At 42.2% G+C, this 21,011-nt stretch overlaps 4 protein-coding genes across 6 annotated transcripts; 3 read left to right on the top strand and 1 right to left on the bottom strand.

Annotated features, from left to right (window-relative positions):
• The first annotated feature begins 595 nt into the window (after positions 1 to 595).
• atp6v1g1 (ATPase H+ transporting V1 subunit G1) lies at positions 596 to 2,663 on the top strand. The gene is made up of 3 exons (XM_080528529.1): positions 596 to 751; positions 1,579 to 1,679; positions 1,903 to 2,663. Exons 1-3 carry the CDS (start codon positions 670 to 672, stop codon positions 2,074 to 2,076), a joined length of 357 nt encoding a protein of 118 aa, XP_080384655.1. The 5' UTR covers positions 596 to 669; the 3' UTR covers positions 2,077 to 2,663.
• A 606-nt stretch (positions 2,664 to 3,269) lies between these two features.
• On the top strand, positions 3,270 to 12,108 carry slc31a1 (solute carrier family 31 member 1). Of its 3 annotated transcripts, none has more exons than XM_080528428.1 (5): positions 3,270 to 3,406; positions 8,741 to 8,863; positions 9,099 to 9,171; positions 9,311 to 9,479; positions 9,830 to 12,108. In XM_080528428.1, the coding sequence occupies exons 2-5, from the start codon at positions 8,756 to 8,758 to the stop codon at positions 10,029 to 10,031; spliced, it is 552 nt and encodes a 183-aa protein (XP_080384554.1). In that variant the 5' UTR covers positions 3,270 to 3,406; positions 8,741 to 8,755; the 3' UTR covers positions 10,032 to 12,108. The 3 variants fall into 3 exon arrangements, with proteins under 3 accessions (XP_080384554.1, XP_080384553.1, XP_080384555.1); XM_080528427.1 differs by lacking the exon at positions 3,270 to 3,406 and adding an exon at positions 6,206 to 6,384; XM_080528429.1 differs by lacking the exon at positions 3,270 to 3,406 and adding an exon at positions 7,080 to 7,163.
• Positions 12,109 to 12,132: 24 nt separating this feature from the next.
• cdc26 (cell division cycle 26 homolog) lies at positions 12,133 to 13,552 on the bottom strand. The gene is made up of 3 exons (XM_080528426.1): positions 13,487 to 13,552; positions 13,027 to 13,170; positions 12,133 to 12,828 (listed from the first exon to the last, which is right to left on the bottom strand). Exons 2-3 carry the CDS (start codon positions 13,105 to 13,107, stop codon positions 12,643 to 12,645), a joined length of 267 nt encoding a protein of 88 aa, XP_080384552.1. The 5' UTR covers positions 13,108 to 13,170; positions 13,487 to 13,552; the 3' UTR covers positions 12,133 to 12,642.
• A 103-nt stretch (positions 13,553 to 13,655) lies between these two features.
• On the top strand, positions 13,656 to 20,491 carry prpf4 (pre-mRNA splicing tri-snRNP complex factor PRPF4). Its single transcript, XM_080528484.1, has 14 exons — positions 13,656 to 13,735; positions 14,295 to 14,469; positions 14,756 to 14,942; positions 15,355 to 15,442; positions 15,556 to 15,635; positions 15,761 to 15,854; positions 15,963 to 16,057; positions 16,600 to 16,658; positions 16,798 to 16,921; positions 17,699 to 17,788; positions 18,090 to 18,212; positions 19,106 to 19,213; positions 19,340 to 19,458; positions 19,830 to 20,491. Exons 2-14 carry the CDS (start codon positions 14,307 to 14,309, stop codon positions 20,021 to 20,023), a joined length of 1,524 nt encoding a protein of 507 aa, XP_080384610.1. The 5' UTR covers positions 13,656 to 13,735; positions 14,295 to 14,306; the 3' UTR covers positions 20,024 to 20,491.
• The last annotated feature ends 520 nt before the right edge of the window (positions 20,492 to 21,011 follow it).

The raw sequence follows: 21,011 nt of genomic DNA, 5'->3' as shown, positions 1-21,011 counted from the left end.
AGGTTCTCCACATAGCACACAATCAATACATGCTGTTTGATCGAATTTTACATTATTCTATTTGCATTCCTCTATATGCAGGTTAATCAAACAAATACACATTAAAAACATGCATGGGACATACATGGGACAAATGATAACCACTGAAAATGTGCGCCACCAACAAAAACATAAACAATGTTGCAAATGCATACCATGGCAAATCACATGGTCTAACTGTTTTAAGTTATAATTTGAGGCACATCATTTTATGTCTCCCATGGCAATATAATATAACATTGTTATAATAACGTAACAATATTATAAGGTCTAGATGCAGTTGCGGTTATGGATATTTTTTTTCTTGAATTCACAGAAAACAGATGGGAAAACTCAGTGAAAGTAATATATTTATCAGACTAAAGTGCATTAATAGTAAAGTCCAATTTCTTCAGAAGGATCTTCCAAAATGTCAAATTTGCTCTGTCGGGAATCGGGATACAGTAACGTCGGTGGACCAAACCGAGCGCACCCAATGATTGACCCAGTCACGTGGTCATCCAGCCTGACTCCCTGACGCCCTGTCAGCTGACTGATGCAGTAAAGCCCAGTCCGACCTTCGCTCGACAGCACACCTCTACTTCTGGAGCTCCTTCGTCTTCACCTAGTTATCTCTGTCTGCACACAGCCATGGCGAGTCAGTCCCAGGGGATCCAACAGCTATTGCAAGCTGAAAAGCGAGCAGCAGAAAAGGTTGCAGAAGCTCGCAAACGTAAGTTAAAATGTCCTGTCATTAAACGGCTAGCTAACTGATGCTCTTGCTAGCATACAGCTAAACGGCGCTAGCTCGCTGCCCGTGTGTGTACTACTGACATGTTCCTATTTGACATTTCACTAAATGGCAATGGGAACTCCATAGAGATAATGTAGTAATGTCACTTCAGTTATTGAAATCGCCAATGGTTTATAACCCAGCTAATAAAATGTTATTTTAATATAGCCTTAGTTAATTTGCTTACCAGCTGTTCGGGGCTAAACAGCGCTGCGATTTTGCTCCAAATGTATTATTGCTTCTTTTAAAATGGCTCTGAGTACGAATGTTAAGCCCATGCAGAACAGTCACAATGTAATTTGTTTGTCTTTGTGGAATCTTGCACTGAGTGGTTGGAATGTACAAGTCAAGGGACCCCTCCCCACTCAAATACTGTTTGTAGAATGTATCTAGAAAGGGCAGGGCTGTCAATTACTACCAACATATAGGCCTATAATTGACAGAATACTAGATAATATCACTAACGAAGTTGTCTGTCACCTTTGAGTTTTTAGATGCACAGACTGTAACATGACACTGAGTCACAGAAGAAAAAAGTCCATATTCCACCATTTTTTCTTTGCCCTCCAGTCTGGTGAAATGTTGTAGGCCTAGTTGTCTTCAATTCTTCCTTGCTTTCACTTCCCTATTTATTAAAATATCATGTGATGTCCCAAACCCTCTTTTGCCAGGAAGTGCCTATCAAATGCCACATATTTGGTAGAACATAAACATGTTATTTTCTCATGTATTTGATGATCTATTATACTTTGTTTGTGTTTGTTCAGGTAAGAATCGTCGTCTGAAGCAGGCCAAGGAGGAAGCCCAGGCGGAGATTGAGCAGTACCGCATGCAGAGGGAGAAAGAGTTTAAAACCAAGGAAGCTGCGGTGAGACACTGGAGCGGGATCGGTTTGAATTGGAAGAATGTAGTAGTTGGATCATGCTTATATTCTACATTAGATTAATGTGGAAAAATACATGAACGGTAGTTGTTAACTTGGGTATTGGATGTCATACCATGTATTGTAGGTCTATGTTTGTTAACAATGTTTTGTCTTGTAAAATGGCTAATGACTAATTAAAACCCATCTTTGTTGTATTCTTCATAAGGCCCTGGGCTCTCATGGTAACTCTGCTGTTGAAGTGGACAAAGAGACAGTGGACAAGATGGCCCGCATCCAGACCAGTTACCAGCAGAACCGGGAAACTGTGCTGGGCAATCTGCTGACGATGGTGTGTGACATCAAGCCAGAAATTCATGCCAATTATCGTTTTGCTGGCTAGACTAATTTCTCCATCACCATCTCCTATCCTGAGGAATCACTGAGACAGACCCCCATTGTATTGCTATCAGAGTTGCTACAGGCCCCACTGATACATCTATACCTATAAACACCATACACCTCAACCATTCCTATTCATAACTATTCAATCCTGTACATTGATGTGGTGGGTAATCTTAAATCTGGTATAAGTATATTTATTGCCTGGCCTTATGCAATGCAGTGTGTCTGTCTCTGGTTCCGTCTCAATGGCTTGTTGTAGTATCAATCATTTCTGTGAAGATAATGTGTATGAGTGTGTGTCTTGCTGTGCAGTGTGATATTTATTTATATTGTTCTTGAGTTATTTCAACAACTTGTAGAGACCAAAACACAGACCTATTTCCTCTTTGACTTAATAGATTTTAGACATGAAAAGAAGCAACCCCAACTGCACAAATCTATTTTGTTTAAATGTTATCCTGTTGCCCAGTTGTTCCGTATCCTTTCAAAGGCTATATGACGTGTGTGTATGTATGTATGTTAAGTGAACATTCCTCTCTGTTCACAGACGTTGACATTAAATTAAACAAAAACAATAAATTGTTCTGGTGGTGTACACTTGTTTGAATTCTGTATTAATGACTATAGGTCAAGTTTATTTAGCCTATTACCTCTAACACCTGGTTGCAGTGGATGTGAGATTCCTTAGCTATTCCAACACAATACACCAGACAAGAACATTATTTGAAACTGCATGCATAAGCGTGTGATGAGTCAGATATGCATGGTCTCTTGAAAGGGCTCATGAAAGCCTCTTCTGAAATGTACATGTCAAATATAAGACATTCCTCCAGGGGTCACTACAACACGTCAATATAAATATAAACACAGAAAAGGGTGAAAGAATGTGTTTCCTCAAACTGCAGTACCACACGTTGATGATCGAAGCTACGTTGTGTGGAGTTCAACCAAATACAGTCATTAAATAAAAGCAACACGTTGTTATCAGCTGTTATTTACATCAAAATATACTGTGCAGGAGAAGATGGGCACAATGACATTGCGTCATTACTACAGTCTTGCCATGTGGCGGCGGAAGTACCCGCCCCGATCGGAATGGACTCGTGTGATTCGCCATCGCACGAAAATATGTGCACTACGTCAGCATTTTTGCTGGACTGTCAAATGTCAGCTTTGCACGAAGAAGGCAAACACTGTCGGTGTTTTGCCAGTATCGTAGACGGAGTCTGGAAGTTCAATTCAAAGCAAATAGTTCGCTAAAGATTAACTTGTAACAGATTTATGCGCAAGAAAGTCACGCAGGAGCCGCATTAGCTAGAGGTTGTAAGGTAAGCAGCATGTCATCTACATCCTCCTGTCTCTCTGTTTGACCTCTGTGTCCAGATCACAGACTACCAGGTAGCTAAGCTAGTGAGCTAGCAAGTATTTCACGCTATCAATATGTATTGAAAGATACTTGTAATGCAAATAGTAATTAGCTAAGTACCTCACAACTTCAAATAAATATTTAGAGATGACATCTGGCATCTAACCGTTGCAGGAGATTCGTGGTACTGGTACTGGTACGGGTAGGATACTAAAAAGACTTGGAGGATAAATGAGTTGCCAACACATCAGTTCAGTTTCCCCCTGTCAAGAAACTCTTCCAAGACAGGATTACTCTTGTAGAGCCATTCATTATCTAGATCTTTGATCATTGTCACTCCACTTCAATCAAGTATTTTCGAAGAGTAGCAGATTACAACAATAGCTACACAATTGCAATTTATAGGTCCACCCAAAGAGGTGGGTCCAACTATAAAGTCATGTTTGTAAAGCATTTTTTATGTTGCTGTAATTTATCCACGTGTATTTTTTTTCTGCTGCCACAACTAATTAGCTACAACACACGAAAGCAGCTGTATCTGCCACTCTATAGTCTGCTTCTTTCCATGATTTTCATGGCCAATTTAAGCACATGACCTATCATTATAATCCACCCTCTATGACAGAAAAGTGATGGTTTTACAGTATATTATTATATTATGTGCACAGGAGAGAGCCACGACTTGGTTGTAATGGTAGGCTATCCCTGTAATCAACTATCTGCAAGGAATGTATAGAGCCTTCATATGCATATTGATGGAAGTCTGCTGCTCCTTGTATATTATGTATATAATGTAGTCCTGTGATAATTTCCACTGACTTAAAAAAAAAAAAAAAAAAATCTGATGCAAAGGGGTCATACCTTTGTTATGTTTTCATTTAGACACAGAAATGTGAATGGAAGGAATGTTTATGAGTGGGGGAGAGTGCTCTTTTGTTTCTTTGAGCGACAGTATCCAAACAGAGGGACATACTGTCTTCAGCTCTGCTGTGTTCGTTGGCCATTTCCCATTGGCACTGGTCCGAGGTGCCTGAACCCTCTGTTTCCCTGGCAAGTGTTTTAAACAGGTTTATGGACAGACCTAAGAACTGGTCATGCATTATCCTGGAGGGGGACAAGTAACGTTATTTGTCAGTTGGTCTCCTGAAAAGGTGCAGTGGTTTGTTAGCAACTTTGATCTTGGTTATTTAAAGATCCTTTTTAACAGATTTTTGGTTGGTGAATAAAACCCTAACCCTAACTCATGTTCACTTGTCAAATTTTCCTTTTAACAATTCACATTTTGAGTCTTAAACATAAGAGGACATAACACAGAAACAACTAGGCTACAGTTAATCAAAGCTGGAGAGATTAATAGATGGAATGGAAACTACATAGCTATACTCCAGTGGAAGTTGAGATACACTATCCAAGTCCATACACCACAAACTGCAGAATGTAAACACAACAGGAGTCATTCTCATTTTTGGAGACAGATGTCACAGTTATGATTGCTAGCAGAAGTAAATCTGACCTGTAGCCTAGTTAATGAACGGTAAATACATTCTGATTTGTTTACTAACCTTGCAAGTAAGATTTTTAAAATCATTTACTGGACTTTACTGTTAATTAGCTACCATGCTGACTCTCTTTTTGTAATAATGCTCAGCATTCTAACATGCCAATGTTCATTGGCATTAAGCTAGGATAATTTTCTACAGTAGGCTATACTATAAACTTGTATTGAACTGGGAGTCTGTTGCGTAGAGGAATGTTTTTGAAGTCTGGCAATTATGCGCTATGGTGGACAAAATGAGGTCAGTAGTTTACTGTCCAGCCTGAAAGGATTATTTGATCATGTGTGAGCCAATAAGTGTCAGTGGTGCCTCTGATAAGAGAAATACTCAGTAGCCTATTAGGTCTTGTAGGTCAAGGCATAGCCTAGATAGAATACAGATAGATAGAATACAGGGTCAAGGGCTATTTACCGCCCATGACTGAGGTGTCTTAAAGAGTTCCATTACCATGCATCAGTGGCAATCTCTAATGACATTACACACTGTCTACTGTTTTCCACAATCATGGCACTGAACTTTGGGATACATCTAAAACTAGCCTTATAGCTGGAGCTGAAGAAAGTTCTCGCCTATTCAGCCATTATATGTGTGACATGCACTTTCACCTTTTTGTTCCACATAGCTGAAGGTGAGAGGTAAGCCAATCAACATAACTGAATTTTGACTGAAGGTGCAGGTATAGGCCTACTGCTCTGCACGTTGCAAAGTCCACGTGTTACCCCAAGGGTTCATGTTTTATCTTTAGCTTAAAGGTCTCTGTTTAGACATCATAAAATACTAATAAGTAACAGTGATGTCTACAGGGCTCTAGTCACAGGAAATCAGGCTGCATACTAGTCAGGTTTTTTTGTAGCTGGATACAGTTTTGATCAAGCCAACAATTCAACATATCAATTGTTGGATGAATTATGGAGTGTGCCTATCTAACAGTGCATTCACACACTGATGAAAACATAGCCCTAGGCTACTACACAGTTTGGTTCTGATTGTTTGTCCGGTCAAAGGACAGGTTTCCCCACTGAAATGTGGCAGGGATCAGTCTGAAATTGGGAGAGATGACTAATAGAGTAAAGCACAAATTATGACTGTGGTTGTTTCCTGGTAGGGGAGGACAACGACATGTGATTTGCTGGGATAAAGACATGCGATTGGCTGGATCAGAGGGGAAAATCAGAGGCAGAAGAATGGTCACATGAGGGGAAGTCATAGAGGCAGCTTAATGCACTCGTGCACACACACATTCACTTTCCCACTCACACACAGACCCAAGCAGGACAGCCCATTCAGAGACGTACCTCACACCTGTGCACATCTGTTGGACTGCCACTCCTGCATGAACACGCACACACATCGACAAGTAGTTGTAACAGAGGCGCTGAATGTGGTGAGACATTTGGGTTTTTGTTTTGACGTGTGATGATGAGACATCATCTTGAATAGAATTGAGTGTTTTTAGTTTTAGAATTGTATGTTTCAAGGTGAGCCCTAAATGTTTGTTGAATGTTGTGCAAAAATAGCTATGCACTACTTGTTAATGTATGTTTTCTGTGTTTATGTAACCTATAGCTGAGCTCTAATATTAACTATGAAATGATTAGTAATAATAATAACTAAAAGGGATCTTTGCTTACCTGACTGACAGCAATTGATTTTAATGAGTGATGGTTAGGTTAGCCTAAAAGCCGAAGTTATGAGCTTTGTCCATGTTGGAACAATCCATAACACTGTTTAACATCCCATTGTTGATGACATACAGTAGTACGTGACATGAGGTGAAGAGTTACTCATGAACTATGAAATGTTAGATGTTAATCCAATATTTACATAGCTCAAGAGGATGTACATGAGTATCTGTTCACTTCACATCATGTGCTACTTAAGTCATCAATAATATGTTATTAAACAATGTTGGAATGCCACTTACTCTGGTTATGAGGATTTGTTTTAGCAAGAGATCACTGGGTTCATGTTTATGATTTTCAAGGACTTGCAGGAAGGAACATTTCACAATGGGTTTTACAACCTCATGTGGAGCACAGATGTATTGAACTTCTCTGATCTCAAAGCTTGTACTGTACCTTTTAACGTAGACGACAGGCTGTTTTCTCTTGCCTACAAGGACATGGTGATCTTAGGTTTGGTCTATTCTCCCTAGGTGTAATGGTAAGAACTTTCTATTCACTTTGACTTAGCAAATCTGACTTGGTTCTTTTGCAAAATCTTTAAAGATGACGTCGGACTTGTAATGCACCGATGGCTTATGATGCTGCGTTAGGTGTTAAGGTCCGATGAAGTTAACTACACTTGCATTAATACAGTATGGACCTTTGTCGTGCTTGTTTAGGGAGAGGCCAGCTTTTTTTCCTGTTAGCCATAGCAGCCTAATTGGACTGATGATGTCATTTTGTGTGTTTTCATTTGCCTCTGATTTGATTCCAGCCTCAGGGTGTTCCAGACCTTCAGTATAACATGTTTTGTCTCTAATTTATTGACATTGATGGCCTTATGTGGGTATTTATTGGATTATGAAAGCAGTTCTGTTTCGATGTGACCTGGGGTTGTTTGGCCATTAGATCAGTGAGGTTCCTGGTAGAGCTCTGAAGTGGATAATCTTTTTAGTCAAGTGATTGCCTCTCTCAATAGGGAAGGTGGTTTCAAGGTGCCTCATAGCCAGTAGACTGATGAGATGGACACACTGTGGTTTACAGTGTGTTTATCTCCGTGGTTCTCTCTGTAATAAGATGGAGTAGGGCCTGCACACTCAAGTGGTCCACCAGATACAGTTTTTTTTAATATATGATGACAACCTAACTGATTGCCGAATTGTGCATTTTAGAAGGTTTGTATTGGTGTGGATTGTACGTACATCACATTTCAAACAAAGCATTTTACTTCAGTAACCAGGAAATGTACAGTATTATCCCTAAATGGACTAGATTACAAAATGTAAAAAGGCTGCCGTCTACAATATCTTGTCTGTAAATGTGTTTTGACCAGAAACAGTTGTGTTTATACATAGGCACAACTATAATATCAAGAAATGTCTAATCAGTTACAATGGGTTCAATCAGTGTTCTCAAGATGTGATTAGGTGCATGATTCATAAACTTCTCTGATAACCCAGAATATCTGCAGCATCTCTCTAATAACACTGGACAGTTTGAGACTCTTGACGGGTTCAATTAGGGTGTTAACTTTTGAGTCAGTGCTGACTCAGAAACTAGCCTAAGTGTTTGTTATTGGAGGATCTGGAGCTTGTCCTCTGGTGTGGCTGTACTGGTCATGACACCCTGCTAAGCACCAGGACCAGGGCACTTTGCCCTCCCTGAAGCACACAGATAGACTGTCTGGTTCCTGGACGTGTTGTCCTCCCTGAAGCACACAGATAGACTGTCTGGTTCCTGGAATATGTGGTGAGGTGACGTCACGGTCACCTAAGCTGTACTTACACCTGGAAAATATCTGGGTTGTTTTCTTTAGAGAATAAGCAACATACTGTACACAACAAGTTAATTTGGTAGAGCTTGTTCTACAAGAAGTTTCACTTCCCTCTCAGCATCAAAAGAAACTTCACAGTAATTTTTGCACAATGTAGGAGAGACTACGTATTTGGCATTGCTACAACAATAGCAACAGGTCACGGCCAAATGAACTGGTAAAGCTGAGAACCATGCTTGACTGACTTGTTTCATGACATGTTTCTGTTTGTCTTTTGCTCTTTTATTTCCTGGTTTTTGTAGCTGTAAGCTGTAAGTATGGACCACAGTCACCATCAGTCCCACGACCATGGCACCATGGCTCCTGCAGTCACAGACTCCCACGGGGATCACTCAGGAGGAGCTATGCCAGGCCACATGATGATGGTGAGTGGGCTTGGCACCTGGTCTTAGCTTTTCCCACAAACCCTCTCACTAGGTTACAAATTTGACTCTGATGAAAGGCAGCAGTGCCGCAACTTCTAGGCTAATCTGAAGTGTAAATGGCACTTAATGAGAGGGCATTTTTTTCTTCAAAATGTATATTCTGATTGAAATGCGGTGGCCATGTAGATGTGTGTTTAAATTCATTCATAAATGCATGTTTGTTTTTGTTCTGTAGCAAATGACATTCTACTTCGGGTACACAAATGTGGAGCTTTTGTTCTCTGGGCTTGTCATCAACACAATCGGAGGTTGGTGTATTTTGATTTTATATTTTAGCTGCTTTAAACATTAAACATGGGCAATAACAATGACTGTTAAGCTAAAGTGTCTTGGGGTAGGCGTTTTAAAACACCAGCAATTCTGTACCATCCATGGTGGTTCTTTCAGAGATGGTCGGGGCCTGCATCGGTTGTTTCCTGCTGGCTGTGTTCTACGAGGGGCTGAAGATAGGCAGAGAGTTCCTGCTGCGGAGAAACCAGGTCAACGTGCGCTACAACTCCATGCCAGTCCCGGGGGCAGATGGCACGATGCTCATGGAGACTCATAAGACTGTGGGGTGAGTAGGACCATGATGCACCACTCCTCACTTAACAGTAAACAGGGAAGTGCTGCCCTTTACACCCATGTGTCAAACTAGTACAGATGCAACAGTTGTCCCACTGGCTCTCCTGTCCTGATGTATTTGTAGTAGAAGATGGAGATGTAATAGAAGACACTAATGCACACTTCAGGGAAAAAGGGGAGAGAATTGGGAGACGTTTGTAGAAGTTGTTTTGTATGGTGTAGCAATAAAGCACTGGGGAGTATTAATATATATGTGTATTCATATATTAATATAATGTGTGTGATCCAGTGCAGTGAATTTGAGGAATACATTCTTAATGATTTCTGTGTTGTCTTCTCCAGCCAGAGGATGCTGAGTCTAGCCCACACTTTGCAGACGGTGTTGCACATTGTCCAAGTGGTGGTCAGCTACTTCCTCATGTTAGTCTTCATGACCTACAACGGTTACCTGTGCATCGCCGTGGCGCTGGGCGCAGGAGTCGGTTACTTCCTGTTCAGTTGGAAAAAGGCTGTGGTCGTGGACATCACTGAACACTGCCATTAACACCCCCAGTCTCTCTTCCTTCTCCTCACAGAAACACACACACACACACACACACACACACACACACACACACACACACACAGACAGGCATTCTTCATTCAATCCCCATCTTAATCATGCCAAAACATCTTTTTTTATTTACATACAGCCTAATTTAGACTGTCTACATACAGCCTAATTTAGACTGTCTATTTTGTCACACAAAAGCTGCTTGAGATTATATCATGGGAATTGTTGTCAGTCATAATTTAAATGCTACTTTTGTGACATTGAAGTCTGTCCTGGGGTAGCTCCATGAATGGGGCCAGCCTATCACAGACAACCCAAAGCACCATAAGACGCTGCTGGTCCGCCACATGCTGGTCACTGTCTTATTGTACTTCCCTGCCCCCAGTCTAAGTCACTACATCTGTCGAGTCAACATCAACCTCCCCCAGGTGTGCCATTCTTCCCAGTTCATGCTTTTGTTATAGCACAACAATTTATACATGTCCAACCTTTAGGGTCACCTGCTCGCCCAGGGCATTTAACACGAGCACACCGCACTCTCCTCAAAGACCGTTGTGTTAGTATTGAGTAGTGATGTCCTCAAGTCTATCTGTTCCATCTGACTATCTGGTGGGGACCATAAATAATCAGTGTCTCACAACAGGGCTGAAAGGTCTTTCTTTTATGAGGGGGGGGGGGATAGTGAGGCAGCCTTATTTAACCCTTTGCCTTAAAGGAAGGAACATGTGACAGAACATGTGACAGGGCAACTGCAGACTGGATCCATGGGTCTGCAGCAGTGCCAGCAGCATTTAAAAAGTTTGTCCAATGGACAAGCAGTGAAGGACGATTAACTCTTTCTTAATCACGTGATATGAATTAAAAGTATAGCTAACAACATGCACCAGGGGGGTATTCCATTAACGTCGCTAATGGAAAATCCAGGCTTATTTTGGTATGTCTCGCTAGATTTATCAAAAAGAAAAGAAGCGTGGATTTTCCTTTAGGGGCGTTGATGGAATACCCCCCAGAAACTATTACTTACCCTCTTAATTATACACACTGCCATGCAGTGTATAAACACAGACAACATGTAAGCAGTCTAAAGAGTTATCAATGACACCAGGCATACAAGTATTGAGGTGAACATTTGTAATATGTCAATTCTGTTGCCACCTTAACCTCCAGCAAATACTTTTTAACTGCTGTAAATTGGAACAGTGTTGGCATTTAAAATATTTCCAATCTTAAAGTGTTTACTGGCCAAATCTTTAATCAGCTTGTTAGGAAATAATGTATATTGAGCAGATTATTGGGTCTAATCTGACCATATAGAGAGGTGCCTAGAAACTTCAGCCTAAAAAGGGTTAGTTTAATGTCTTGGCAAAGTGGGGCTCCCTGCTATTCTTAGAAGAAACGTTCATCCAATAGGGTTAAATTGGCATGTAATGTCATAGATGCTAGTTTCCTTATTGGTACAAGTGCTCAGGTCATATTGGTGAGCAGGGAACTCTGTGAAAGTAGGAGGCTGGATACAGTGCTTTCTCGGACTGGCCGAGTAACACAATACTGCACTTCTTGTGACCTATCGGTGTATAGGCCTCACTACAGTACACCCATTGACAGAATGGGGATATATTTGAAGTAGAATCTAAAGAGATGTCACTTTTAGTTTGTCTTTTAGTTTACCTTAATTGTGTTCTTTTTTTATTTCTGAGATAAATGTTAGTGTTGTACTGTACTGTTTGTATCAGTTGCCTGAGTGAAATTGTGCCGTGCTGGTTTGGGAGTCAAATTCCCAGTTGCCATTACTTTTAACAGCCACAGGTTCTTGTTACGATCAAGCCAGAAACTTACGAAGTAGCTAGTGCATATTTAAACACGTATTACTTTTTCTGCTTCATGTGGGATCATGTATGAATTACCATCTACTGTACAAATGAAGCGTTGAGGCAGACAGGCCAAATCGCAGTGGGAATCTGACAGCCACTCTGGTGCAGTGGCAGTGTGAACATTACCTGGACTGTCGACAGTCCACAGACATGTTTGTATAGTTGGACATATTTACAGTGCTGTAATAAATGGTGTCAATTAAGAATTGTGTTTCTTTTATTCTGTCCGAGGTGATGAGTCATAGATTTTTGTGTCTTCAGAGCAATGAATATACTGTACATGCCTTTTGTTCAGTTCCATCGGCACCAGTATAAAGTGAATCATCAATGTAAATTAACTGATTTTGCTGTTCATAACTTCATACTAATGGTGAGGTGCAAGTACACTACCGCTCACATGAAACAATCATACCGTATTGTACAAAAAGGCCTTTCAATATGTTTGTATTGCAAAACATAGTAGCATTCAAGTACACAGAACAATATTACTTAAGAGAATATTGATTTTACAAGCCATGTTTTTTTTTTTATGATCCTCACTATCTTACACATTTCTCTGAAGAGATAATAGTTGACCTTGGGAGATCTCAAATGTCACTCTGACTGAGTTAAAGAACATTGACTTAGTCATCATCAATGAGTCACAGTGTCATCCACACACCATTCTGAATTGGAGGGGCCAACTGTTTTAGCAGTCTCAGTTTAATGAGTCCAATAAGTCCATTATGAGTCTAAAACTGTAGGTTTCCAAAGAGAGACGGCAAGGTGTTGGGTTTAGGATGAGGCTTGTAGCCGATGCGCTCATTGATCATCTGTTCCCTTGTCTTCCCGTCCCCTCCTCCACCTGAGGCCCCCACCATCTCGCTAGACGTGGCGACACCGACAACATCCACTTCATCTCGCTGTTTCTTTCGACTCTGGAAGGAAGACAAAAGTGAACAGATTGACATTGTGGCCAATTAGGATTGTGTGTGAAGTGGTGCAAAGTTCATAAGGCCTACAGGTATTGCCATCATACAGTGAATAGGTGGCAATGGTCGACAAAGAATGCATTTTAATACAGGGTGATGATGATGTCCAGCTAACTTATTATAAACTAACGGGTAGCTACTCACCTCGAGCTCTTTCTTAACACTCTCAAACTCCTCAGTGTCGTCCAACTTCAGCTCCAGGCGGGTGGGCTTTCTGCGCAGCATCTTCTGTCCACTCGCTTAGCAGCTTCAACTTCAATCCCTTGACACAAGTGCCTCAATGCAGAACTAATGCAAGCCAAAAAGAAAAAATATGAAAATGTAATGCATAAATAAGGTGTATGATTTACCGTTGAAAGTGAAACCACCTCGCAGGCAGCTGCACTTTGAAACATCCACAGACACAGAGGTCTTCCATCATTTTGGGTCAGACCTTTTAGCAACCTCGCTAGCTTAGAACACCTCATCTGACTGAGTGGGTGACCCAACCTTGAAACAAGTCTGGCCAAAGAGAGCAGGATTGATAGAATATCTGAACTAACATGCCTTCGGTGTGATGAATCAAATAAACACGTAAAGCGACAATACACGTAAAATGACTTACGAAGCGGTATCTGTAATGTGGACAGTAGCTAACTACCCATCTTAGAATCCGCCATAAATTATAGGGATTATGGGAAATGTAGTTTTTTCTTTTTTGAGAAATGCTTAACCTCCATATCGGTAGATGGCGCTGTGATATGACAAAACAATACTATCAACGACAGTCAACTTCCTGGACACACATACGAAGAAACAACGCGGTTGTCTGGTTGTTTTGGTTGCAAGTTGTAGCCACTGCCTTTTAATACAGGTACATAAACTTCATTCTGTTCTGACGTTTGGTTTGATCTGGCCGGTCGCTTCCCTGGCTTGTCTTAATGTTTGTGTGGAAGTTTATGTGTAGACGTGCTCTTGATTTGTGTATGGCTAGCTAGCTAACTTAGCATAGCTAGATACCCAAAGGAGGCAACAGGCAGGGACTCGACATCCATGCATGGGTTAACTTAGCACCTAGGAGGACTACATTGAAACATTTTCGTTTTTTCTTGATTGTCTTTTATTATGTATGTGTATTATGTAGCATTATAAGATGTGTGTGCAGGGCACCCATGTAAACGTCTGTGGTCTCAATGGGACACAAATAAAATATGCTATGTAATAATTAATAATAAGAATTTTGCCATTTAGCAGACGCTTTTAATCCAAAGCGGCCTTACTCAAGGGCACACTAGTAGTGGTGTGGTTTCAGGCGGGATTTGAACTCACAACCTTCCGATCACAAGTCCAACTCACTATCCACTACCCCTATGTCCAGTGCACTATTGCAGCAGCATTCCTAAACTTCATTTGTTACTGTTTGGCTCCTACAGGTCAGGTCAGAGATGTCGGACGACGATGACGCCCCGCCGCTGGTGAAGAGGTCCAGGATCTTCTATGGAAGTCTGGAGGAGAAGGAGCGGGAGAGGTTACGCCGTGAGGCCACAGGGGCCGGGAAAGATGCTGTCAAAGCAGGAATCGAGGCTGGCAACATCAACATCTCGAGTGGTCAGTATGCCAATCACAGCCACTGACGACTTATCAAACTGCTTAGAAACAAGGATTATGGTTGCTAAAGTCAAGACATGCTCTACTGTATGTTTGAGACCACTTGTCACCGTAGCTCACCAGGGTGGCTTAAGTCATAACTCAGTTGACCTCCCAACAGACCCCATCCTTCTACAGCAGTTGTTGAGTGTTGATCTATGTTTGTATAGAATGTACACACACACACACACAGCACGACTGAGTCCCTTGAAATGTTTAACTATCTCTCGTTTCTCACCTCCCTCAGGTGAGTCCCTCGAGCTTGAAGAACACGTGAGTGAGCGACAGTTGGAGGTGCTGGCCGATTTTGAGCGCAGAAAGAGAGCAAGACAGATCACCGTGTCCACGGATGACGCAGAGGTCAAAGCCTGCTTACGGGCTCTTGGGGAGCCAATCATAATCTTTGGCGAAGGGCCTGCGGAAAGACGAGAGAGGTGTGTGACAGGCGTGTGATTCTGATGACATGAACTAAAATCTGTGACCCATTAATATCGCCTTTTACGAAACCTATTAAAATTCAACTGTTATGGCTTAGATAATGACTTATGGGCTTCCCCTATGTTGCTCATTTGGAGGACTGAGAAGGTTTAGCAGCTTCATATGTGCTGTTCTAACTGGTTATAACCTCCCAAATGAAAATGAGGCAGATGCAACAACAGGCTCTAAGACACATTAGAGCTGATGTTGTGTTTGTGTACAAAATGGAAAAAACGACAAAAGGATTATTGTAATGAACAATTGTCATCCGCCGAGCAGTTTTGCTGTTCCCTTTTGAACCTTACCTCGGTTTGCTGCCCCACTCTTTTCCTCACCCACTCCTATTCTCACTCCTTCTCTCCTTTCCAGGCTGAGGAAAATCCTGTCCGTCGTGGGCCCAGATGCGCTGAAGAAATCTAGGAAGGAGGACGACAAATCCAAGCGTTCCCAAGAGGAGGTATGAGGCGTGACTCTCCAATCTCATCATTCTCTTGCTCAATTGTTTACAGTTTCTTCCACCCTCCACTCGTGTGGCGCTGTGCTCAGACTTTTCCTCTGTCCCTTTTTCAGTGTCAGCAGACGTGGTACCACGAGGGTCCGTCGACCCTGAAGGACGCAAGGCTCTGGTTGGCTCGATACTCTCTGCCCAGGTATAGCCTGATTGAGAACCTTATTAGTCACAGTGACGATAACTATGATGCCTTCGATGGTTGACAGGAACTCGCTTGTTGTGTTGTGTCAATGGAAAGTAGCTTGTTGTGTTGTGTGTCAACAGGGCTATAAAGAGATTAGATGAGGCCCGAGCTCACAGGGAGATTCCAGAATCTACACAAACAGTCCGAACCCAGGAACAACACAAGAACCTTAGGGTAGGTCCTGCATCAAAGCAACCAAAATCACCCGTCATCCAAGCAACTGTCTTGTTCTAAGGGAAACTTTAGAGTGTAGAATGATCTTATTTCTCTCTGCCCATCCAGAACCTGAATAATTTCTGCAGTCAGATCGGCGATGACAGGCCCATATCTTACTGCCAGTTCAGCCCCAACTCCAAAATGCTGGTGACTGGATCCTGGTGAGTACCCCAGTCTCTACCTTCAGTGCCCATATGAATGAATGAATGAATGAATGAATGAATGAATGAATGAATGGACTTTATTGTCATTGCTACAGTACAGGTACCAAACAACGAAATTTAGGAGGGGTGGCTCCCCTGGTGTTAGGAAAGGAAAAAAAAAAAAAAACTTTTTAAAAAATCACAAGAAGGGAAGGAGGTGGTTTACATAAATAAAGGCTATGTACACTATCCACTGTACTATACTGTACAGATAGACAACTAGGGTTGTCATATTGCACAATAGTATTATTTCACATTTGTTTAAAGTGTCACAGTTTGCAGGCTTGAAATGTACATGTTTGTGCCTCAGCAGCACTACACCTGATTTTCAGGCCAGCAGCTGCCATCAATCCGTCCAGACTGTCCAGGGCCCAGAACTTAGGTCTTTGCTGTGTTCAGGGCCTGGACGGCCCTGTGGTAGAAGCTGTTCTTCAGTCTCTATGATCTTCAATCTCTATGATCTTCTTAATTCTCTTCACTTTCCTTTTCTTTCTCCCTAGGAGTGGCCTGTGTAAACTCTGGTCGGTCCCAGAGTGCAGCCTTGTGCGTACTCTTCGAGGTAAGAATAATCTCTAAAGTCTTTCTCATCCCCACACCTTTCTTATTTGCCCAAACTACTGTAGTGCCTGATAATTGCAAGTCATTTCCGGCCTCAAGACCTTCTTCTACCGCTTGTGTTCTGATCCCCTCCCTCTCAGGCCACAGCTCCAACGTGGGGGCCATCTGCTTCCACCCGCAGGCCACTCTGACTTTAGAGAACTCTGATGTTAACATGGTCTCCTGTTCTGTGGATGGCTCCGTCAAACTCTGGAGTCTGGATAGGTGAGCTCAGCCTTGTGTCCCGCTAGGTATCTCTTTCTATTGGTCACTCAACGGTTTCCAGCTGTTCCTCTGCTTTCATTAATTAAATAAAATAAAATAAGTATTAGTCTCCAGTATAGTGAGTTGCTTAATTTAATTTTGGGGAAGTGTGGTGGTGAATGACGGTCATGGTAGTGGTGGTGATTTAGGTACATTAGCACTGGCACAAACGTCCTACATCATTATAATGACCTATGGGTTCCCCTTTGTTGATTGTGTGGAGGATTGAGAAGGTTTAGCAGCTTCATATGTGCTGTTCTAACTGGTTATAACCTCCCAAATGAAAATGAGGCAGATGCAACAACAGGCTCTATGAGACACATTAGAGCTGATGTTGTGTTTGTGTACAAAATCAAATACGACAGGTATTATCTACAGATGAGTATTTCATAACCAGCTATCAATGTTTTTGGACATAATACGCTATGAAAGTCCAAAAACTACAGAATGTAAACATAACTGGTTCCCGGCAAACTATGTAACCATGGCTCAACAGTCCATATCATACTTGCCTTAATTAACTACCAGTCCAACCCGTCTCCAAAGGTGAAAAGTGTCTCAGTTATGCTTACCGGTACATTCTGCACTTAATGACTTCCATAGTGTGTATAGAGGTTATGTATCAACTTTGTTTACTAGTATGTGTAGCCTCTTTGGAGTATGAATGTTTGGTGGCATAAATCTAAAGATCTATTCTGACCAAAATAACCCCCATATCCTGCATATGTCTCTCTCTAGTGATGAGCCGGTGGCTGACATCGAGGGCCACTCCAGTAGGGTGGCGCGTGTGGCCTGGCACCCCTCTGGACGCTTCCTGGGCACCACCTGGTAAGTGAAGTCAGGCAGTTCGATGATGGGCGGGGGTGGGGGGGGGGGTGTTACTCCCCATCTGTGACTATTGATGAGCCAAACATGCTGGTCCAAACACATAGATAAAAAGATGAACAAAACTGTCTGGTTTAGTCAGGCTTTTTTCAATCAAGTGGAAGCTCCAGTTTGTTTGATCTGAAATGCTATTGGAGTCTTACTTCTATCTTTGATATTATCTGTCTCTCTCTCCTCTCTCTCTCTCTCTCTCTCTCTCTCTCTCTCTCTCTCTTTCCCTCCCCCTTCCTCATGTCCCCCTCAGTTATGATAACTCATGGAGGCTGTGGGACCTGGAGGCCCAAGAAGAGATCTTGCACCAGGAGGGCCACAGTAAGGGAGTCCACGACCTGGACTTCCACCGTGATGGCTCCCTAGCAGGGACTGGGTAAGATGCCCTCCCTCTCTGACACCATTGTTTCTACATCTATGACCATACTACTATAAATCTGAGGTCGCTGTGTCTCCAAAAACCTAAAAAATAACTAGAACGGGGAATTTGAGTCCATAATTGGGAGCTGTGGGGTCATAGAGGAACAGGTTTGTATTTGTCCCACAGAGGGGATGGGTGCTGTGATTAAACAATGGGCCGGTTCTTCTGTGTTTAATTAACATGACATCTATGGGCCTTCATTAAAGGGCCCGGTAGAACAAAGAGACTCTCATAGTGTGTGTGTGTGTGTGTGTGTGTGTGTGTGTGTGTGTGTGTGTGTGTGTGCTGAGCATATGAGGAAGATAGAGAGAATGATGAAACTTGATCATTAATGATTAGATTAAGATTAGATTTTTGTCTCCTTCCTCCTACATTTTGTCTCCTTCCTTCTTGCTAGTCTTCACAGCCTAGAATATGACACACCCACTGACGATGTCTCGGTTCTAGTTTTTGGTTCCCGCTGTGAACCACCATTTTCTGGTACCAGCTGCGAACCAACTTTTCAGGTTCCGAACCAATTTATTTACGGTCTGAATGCGCCGGCTGGTTCAAAATTAGGTTCGGATGGCACGGATAGCGGTGTGGAACTATTCTCAGTGGTGGCTGATTCTGAACCATGCGGGGATGCCTTCATGTCCCCTCATGAAAACTGTCATAAACTGCCATAGACATACTTACTGCCCAACCTGTCTGTGTAAAGTGATCTCATTCTACTACACAGCTCATGATCGCTGCTCTGCTTGATGTGCATTTGCACAACTGGAATATGCGACCATCGCTGGTGTCTGTATTAAACGTCTCTCAGCATTGAGACTGTTGGTTGACTTCTCTCTCTGGAATATTCTCAGGGGTCTGGATTCATTTGGCCGGATTTGGGACCTTCGGACGGGTCGTTGTATAATGTTCCTGGAGGGCCACCTCAAAGAGATCTACAGCATCAACTTCTCTCCCAATGGGTATGAATGTCATGGAGGAAAGATTTAGAATATCCTATAAATAAGGATAGGTGACCATGAATAATTACTCTTAAGGAGTACGTTTTGTAAGTGTTGAATTAAAGCATCTTCTCTTCTTCTCTTTAGCTTCAGCGTAGCCACCGGAAGTGGAGACAACACCTGTAAGGTGTGGGACCTTCGCAATAGGAAGTGCATCTATACCATCCCTGCTCATCAGAACCTGGTGTCCTCAGTCAAATTCCAGCGTGAGTGTTGTTCAACAATGGCTTATGGGTTCCCCTTTTGTTGATTGTGTGGAGGATTGAGAAGGTTTAGCAGCTTCATATGTGCTGTTCTAACTGGTTATAACCTCCCAAATGAAAATGAGGCAGATGCAACAACAGGCTCTAAGACACATTAGAGCTGATGTTGTGTTTGTGTACAAAACAAAAAACATGTTATCTACAGATAGGTGTTTCATAACCAAATGACGCAATCTCTATGTTTGTATCAACTATATCACATATAGATAGCACAATTTAGAGCATGTTCTGGGAATAAAACAGAGTGGAAAATCTTTTATTTATTTATTCATTTGATTGTTTTGACCCTTTCTCTCCATCTCTCACACATATAGCTACTGATGGTCACTACCTGCTGACCGGCGCCTATGACAACATGGCCAAGGTGTGGACCCACCCGGGCTGGTCTCCCCTAAAGACGCTGGCTGGACACGAGGGCAAGGTGATGGGCGTGGACGTGTCTAACGATGGGCAGCTTATCGCCACTTGCTCCTACGACCGCACCTTCAAGCTCTGGATGGCAGAGTAAGAATGAGGGGGCGAGGGATCCCTCAGGGAACACTGTTGAGCTGGGAGGACTGAGGATTTATGCTGCATTCGAGTGCTCCTGGGATATAGGAAACGTGGACATTTTGGACTTTTTGCCTCTGAGATCTCTGTTTTCCCACTCTGTGCTATGTCAGAAGTAGCCTTTAGGGAGCTCTCCATACAATCCTATACTGAATCTTCTTGGGAAGCTCAAAGCTTCCCAGAAGCACTTGAATGCACCATTAAACATGTGCTTTTACATGATGAATGGATTTGAATGAAACCCTGGAACAATCTAGAATAGATATTTCTGAATTGACATCTTGTCTGTATGACAGTATGATTCAGTGGTTATTTGAGTGTCAACCTTACAATGTTGTCTGCATCTTTGAAGTTGTGGACTGATATTCTCTTGTTATTTTTTTTGTAACATGTTTTAGTCAACATAGTCAGCTGGTGTCACTTCAATTGCCCTTTTTTCTTGTTTTTAATAAAGAAAAAACATAAACCCGATGTCTTAGACTAATGTGATGTACCACATTGCACATGATGACTATATGGTTTCATACATACACTAATACTGTATATTGTTCTGAATCAACAAGTGCATACGGTACATGGTTGTTCTAGAGTAGAGGATCCTCTCAGATGGATAGTATGTTGGTCTATGAGACATGAGGAACATTAGAGTTCATTAAAGTCAATATCAAGCCTCCATTTGTAGGTGCTGAAATGTTCTGTCCCATGTCCTCCAATCATGAAGACATGACACAGACACCTGCAGTCATCCCTTTCTCCGCACAACAGGGTTCCTCCTGACCTCTCAGGTGTCTGTATAAGTGATAAGAGCACTGATGTAGACTAGCGTCTTTATACGTTACAGGGCCGAACCATACTGTGCTAAATCATTTCATCATAAATCATTTCCAGCACTGTTACAGCAACTATGCATAACCAGGCCAGCTCAGGATAGCTCAGCTCGGGTTAGC

The sequence above is a fragment of the Nansenia antarctica genome, assembly GCF_963989245.1.
Source record: "Nansenia antarctica genome assembly, chromosome: 4".
In the NCBI taxonomy this organism is placed as follows: domain Eukaryota; kingdom Metazoa; phylum Chordata; class Actinopteri; order Argentiniformes; family Microstomatidae; genus Nansenia; species Nansenia antarctica.
Note: the sequence above shows the minus strand (reverse complement) of the source record. Positions and strands in the feature narration are given on the sequence as shown.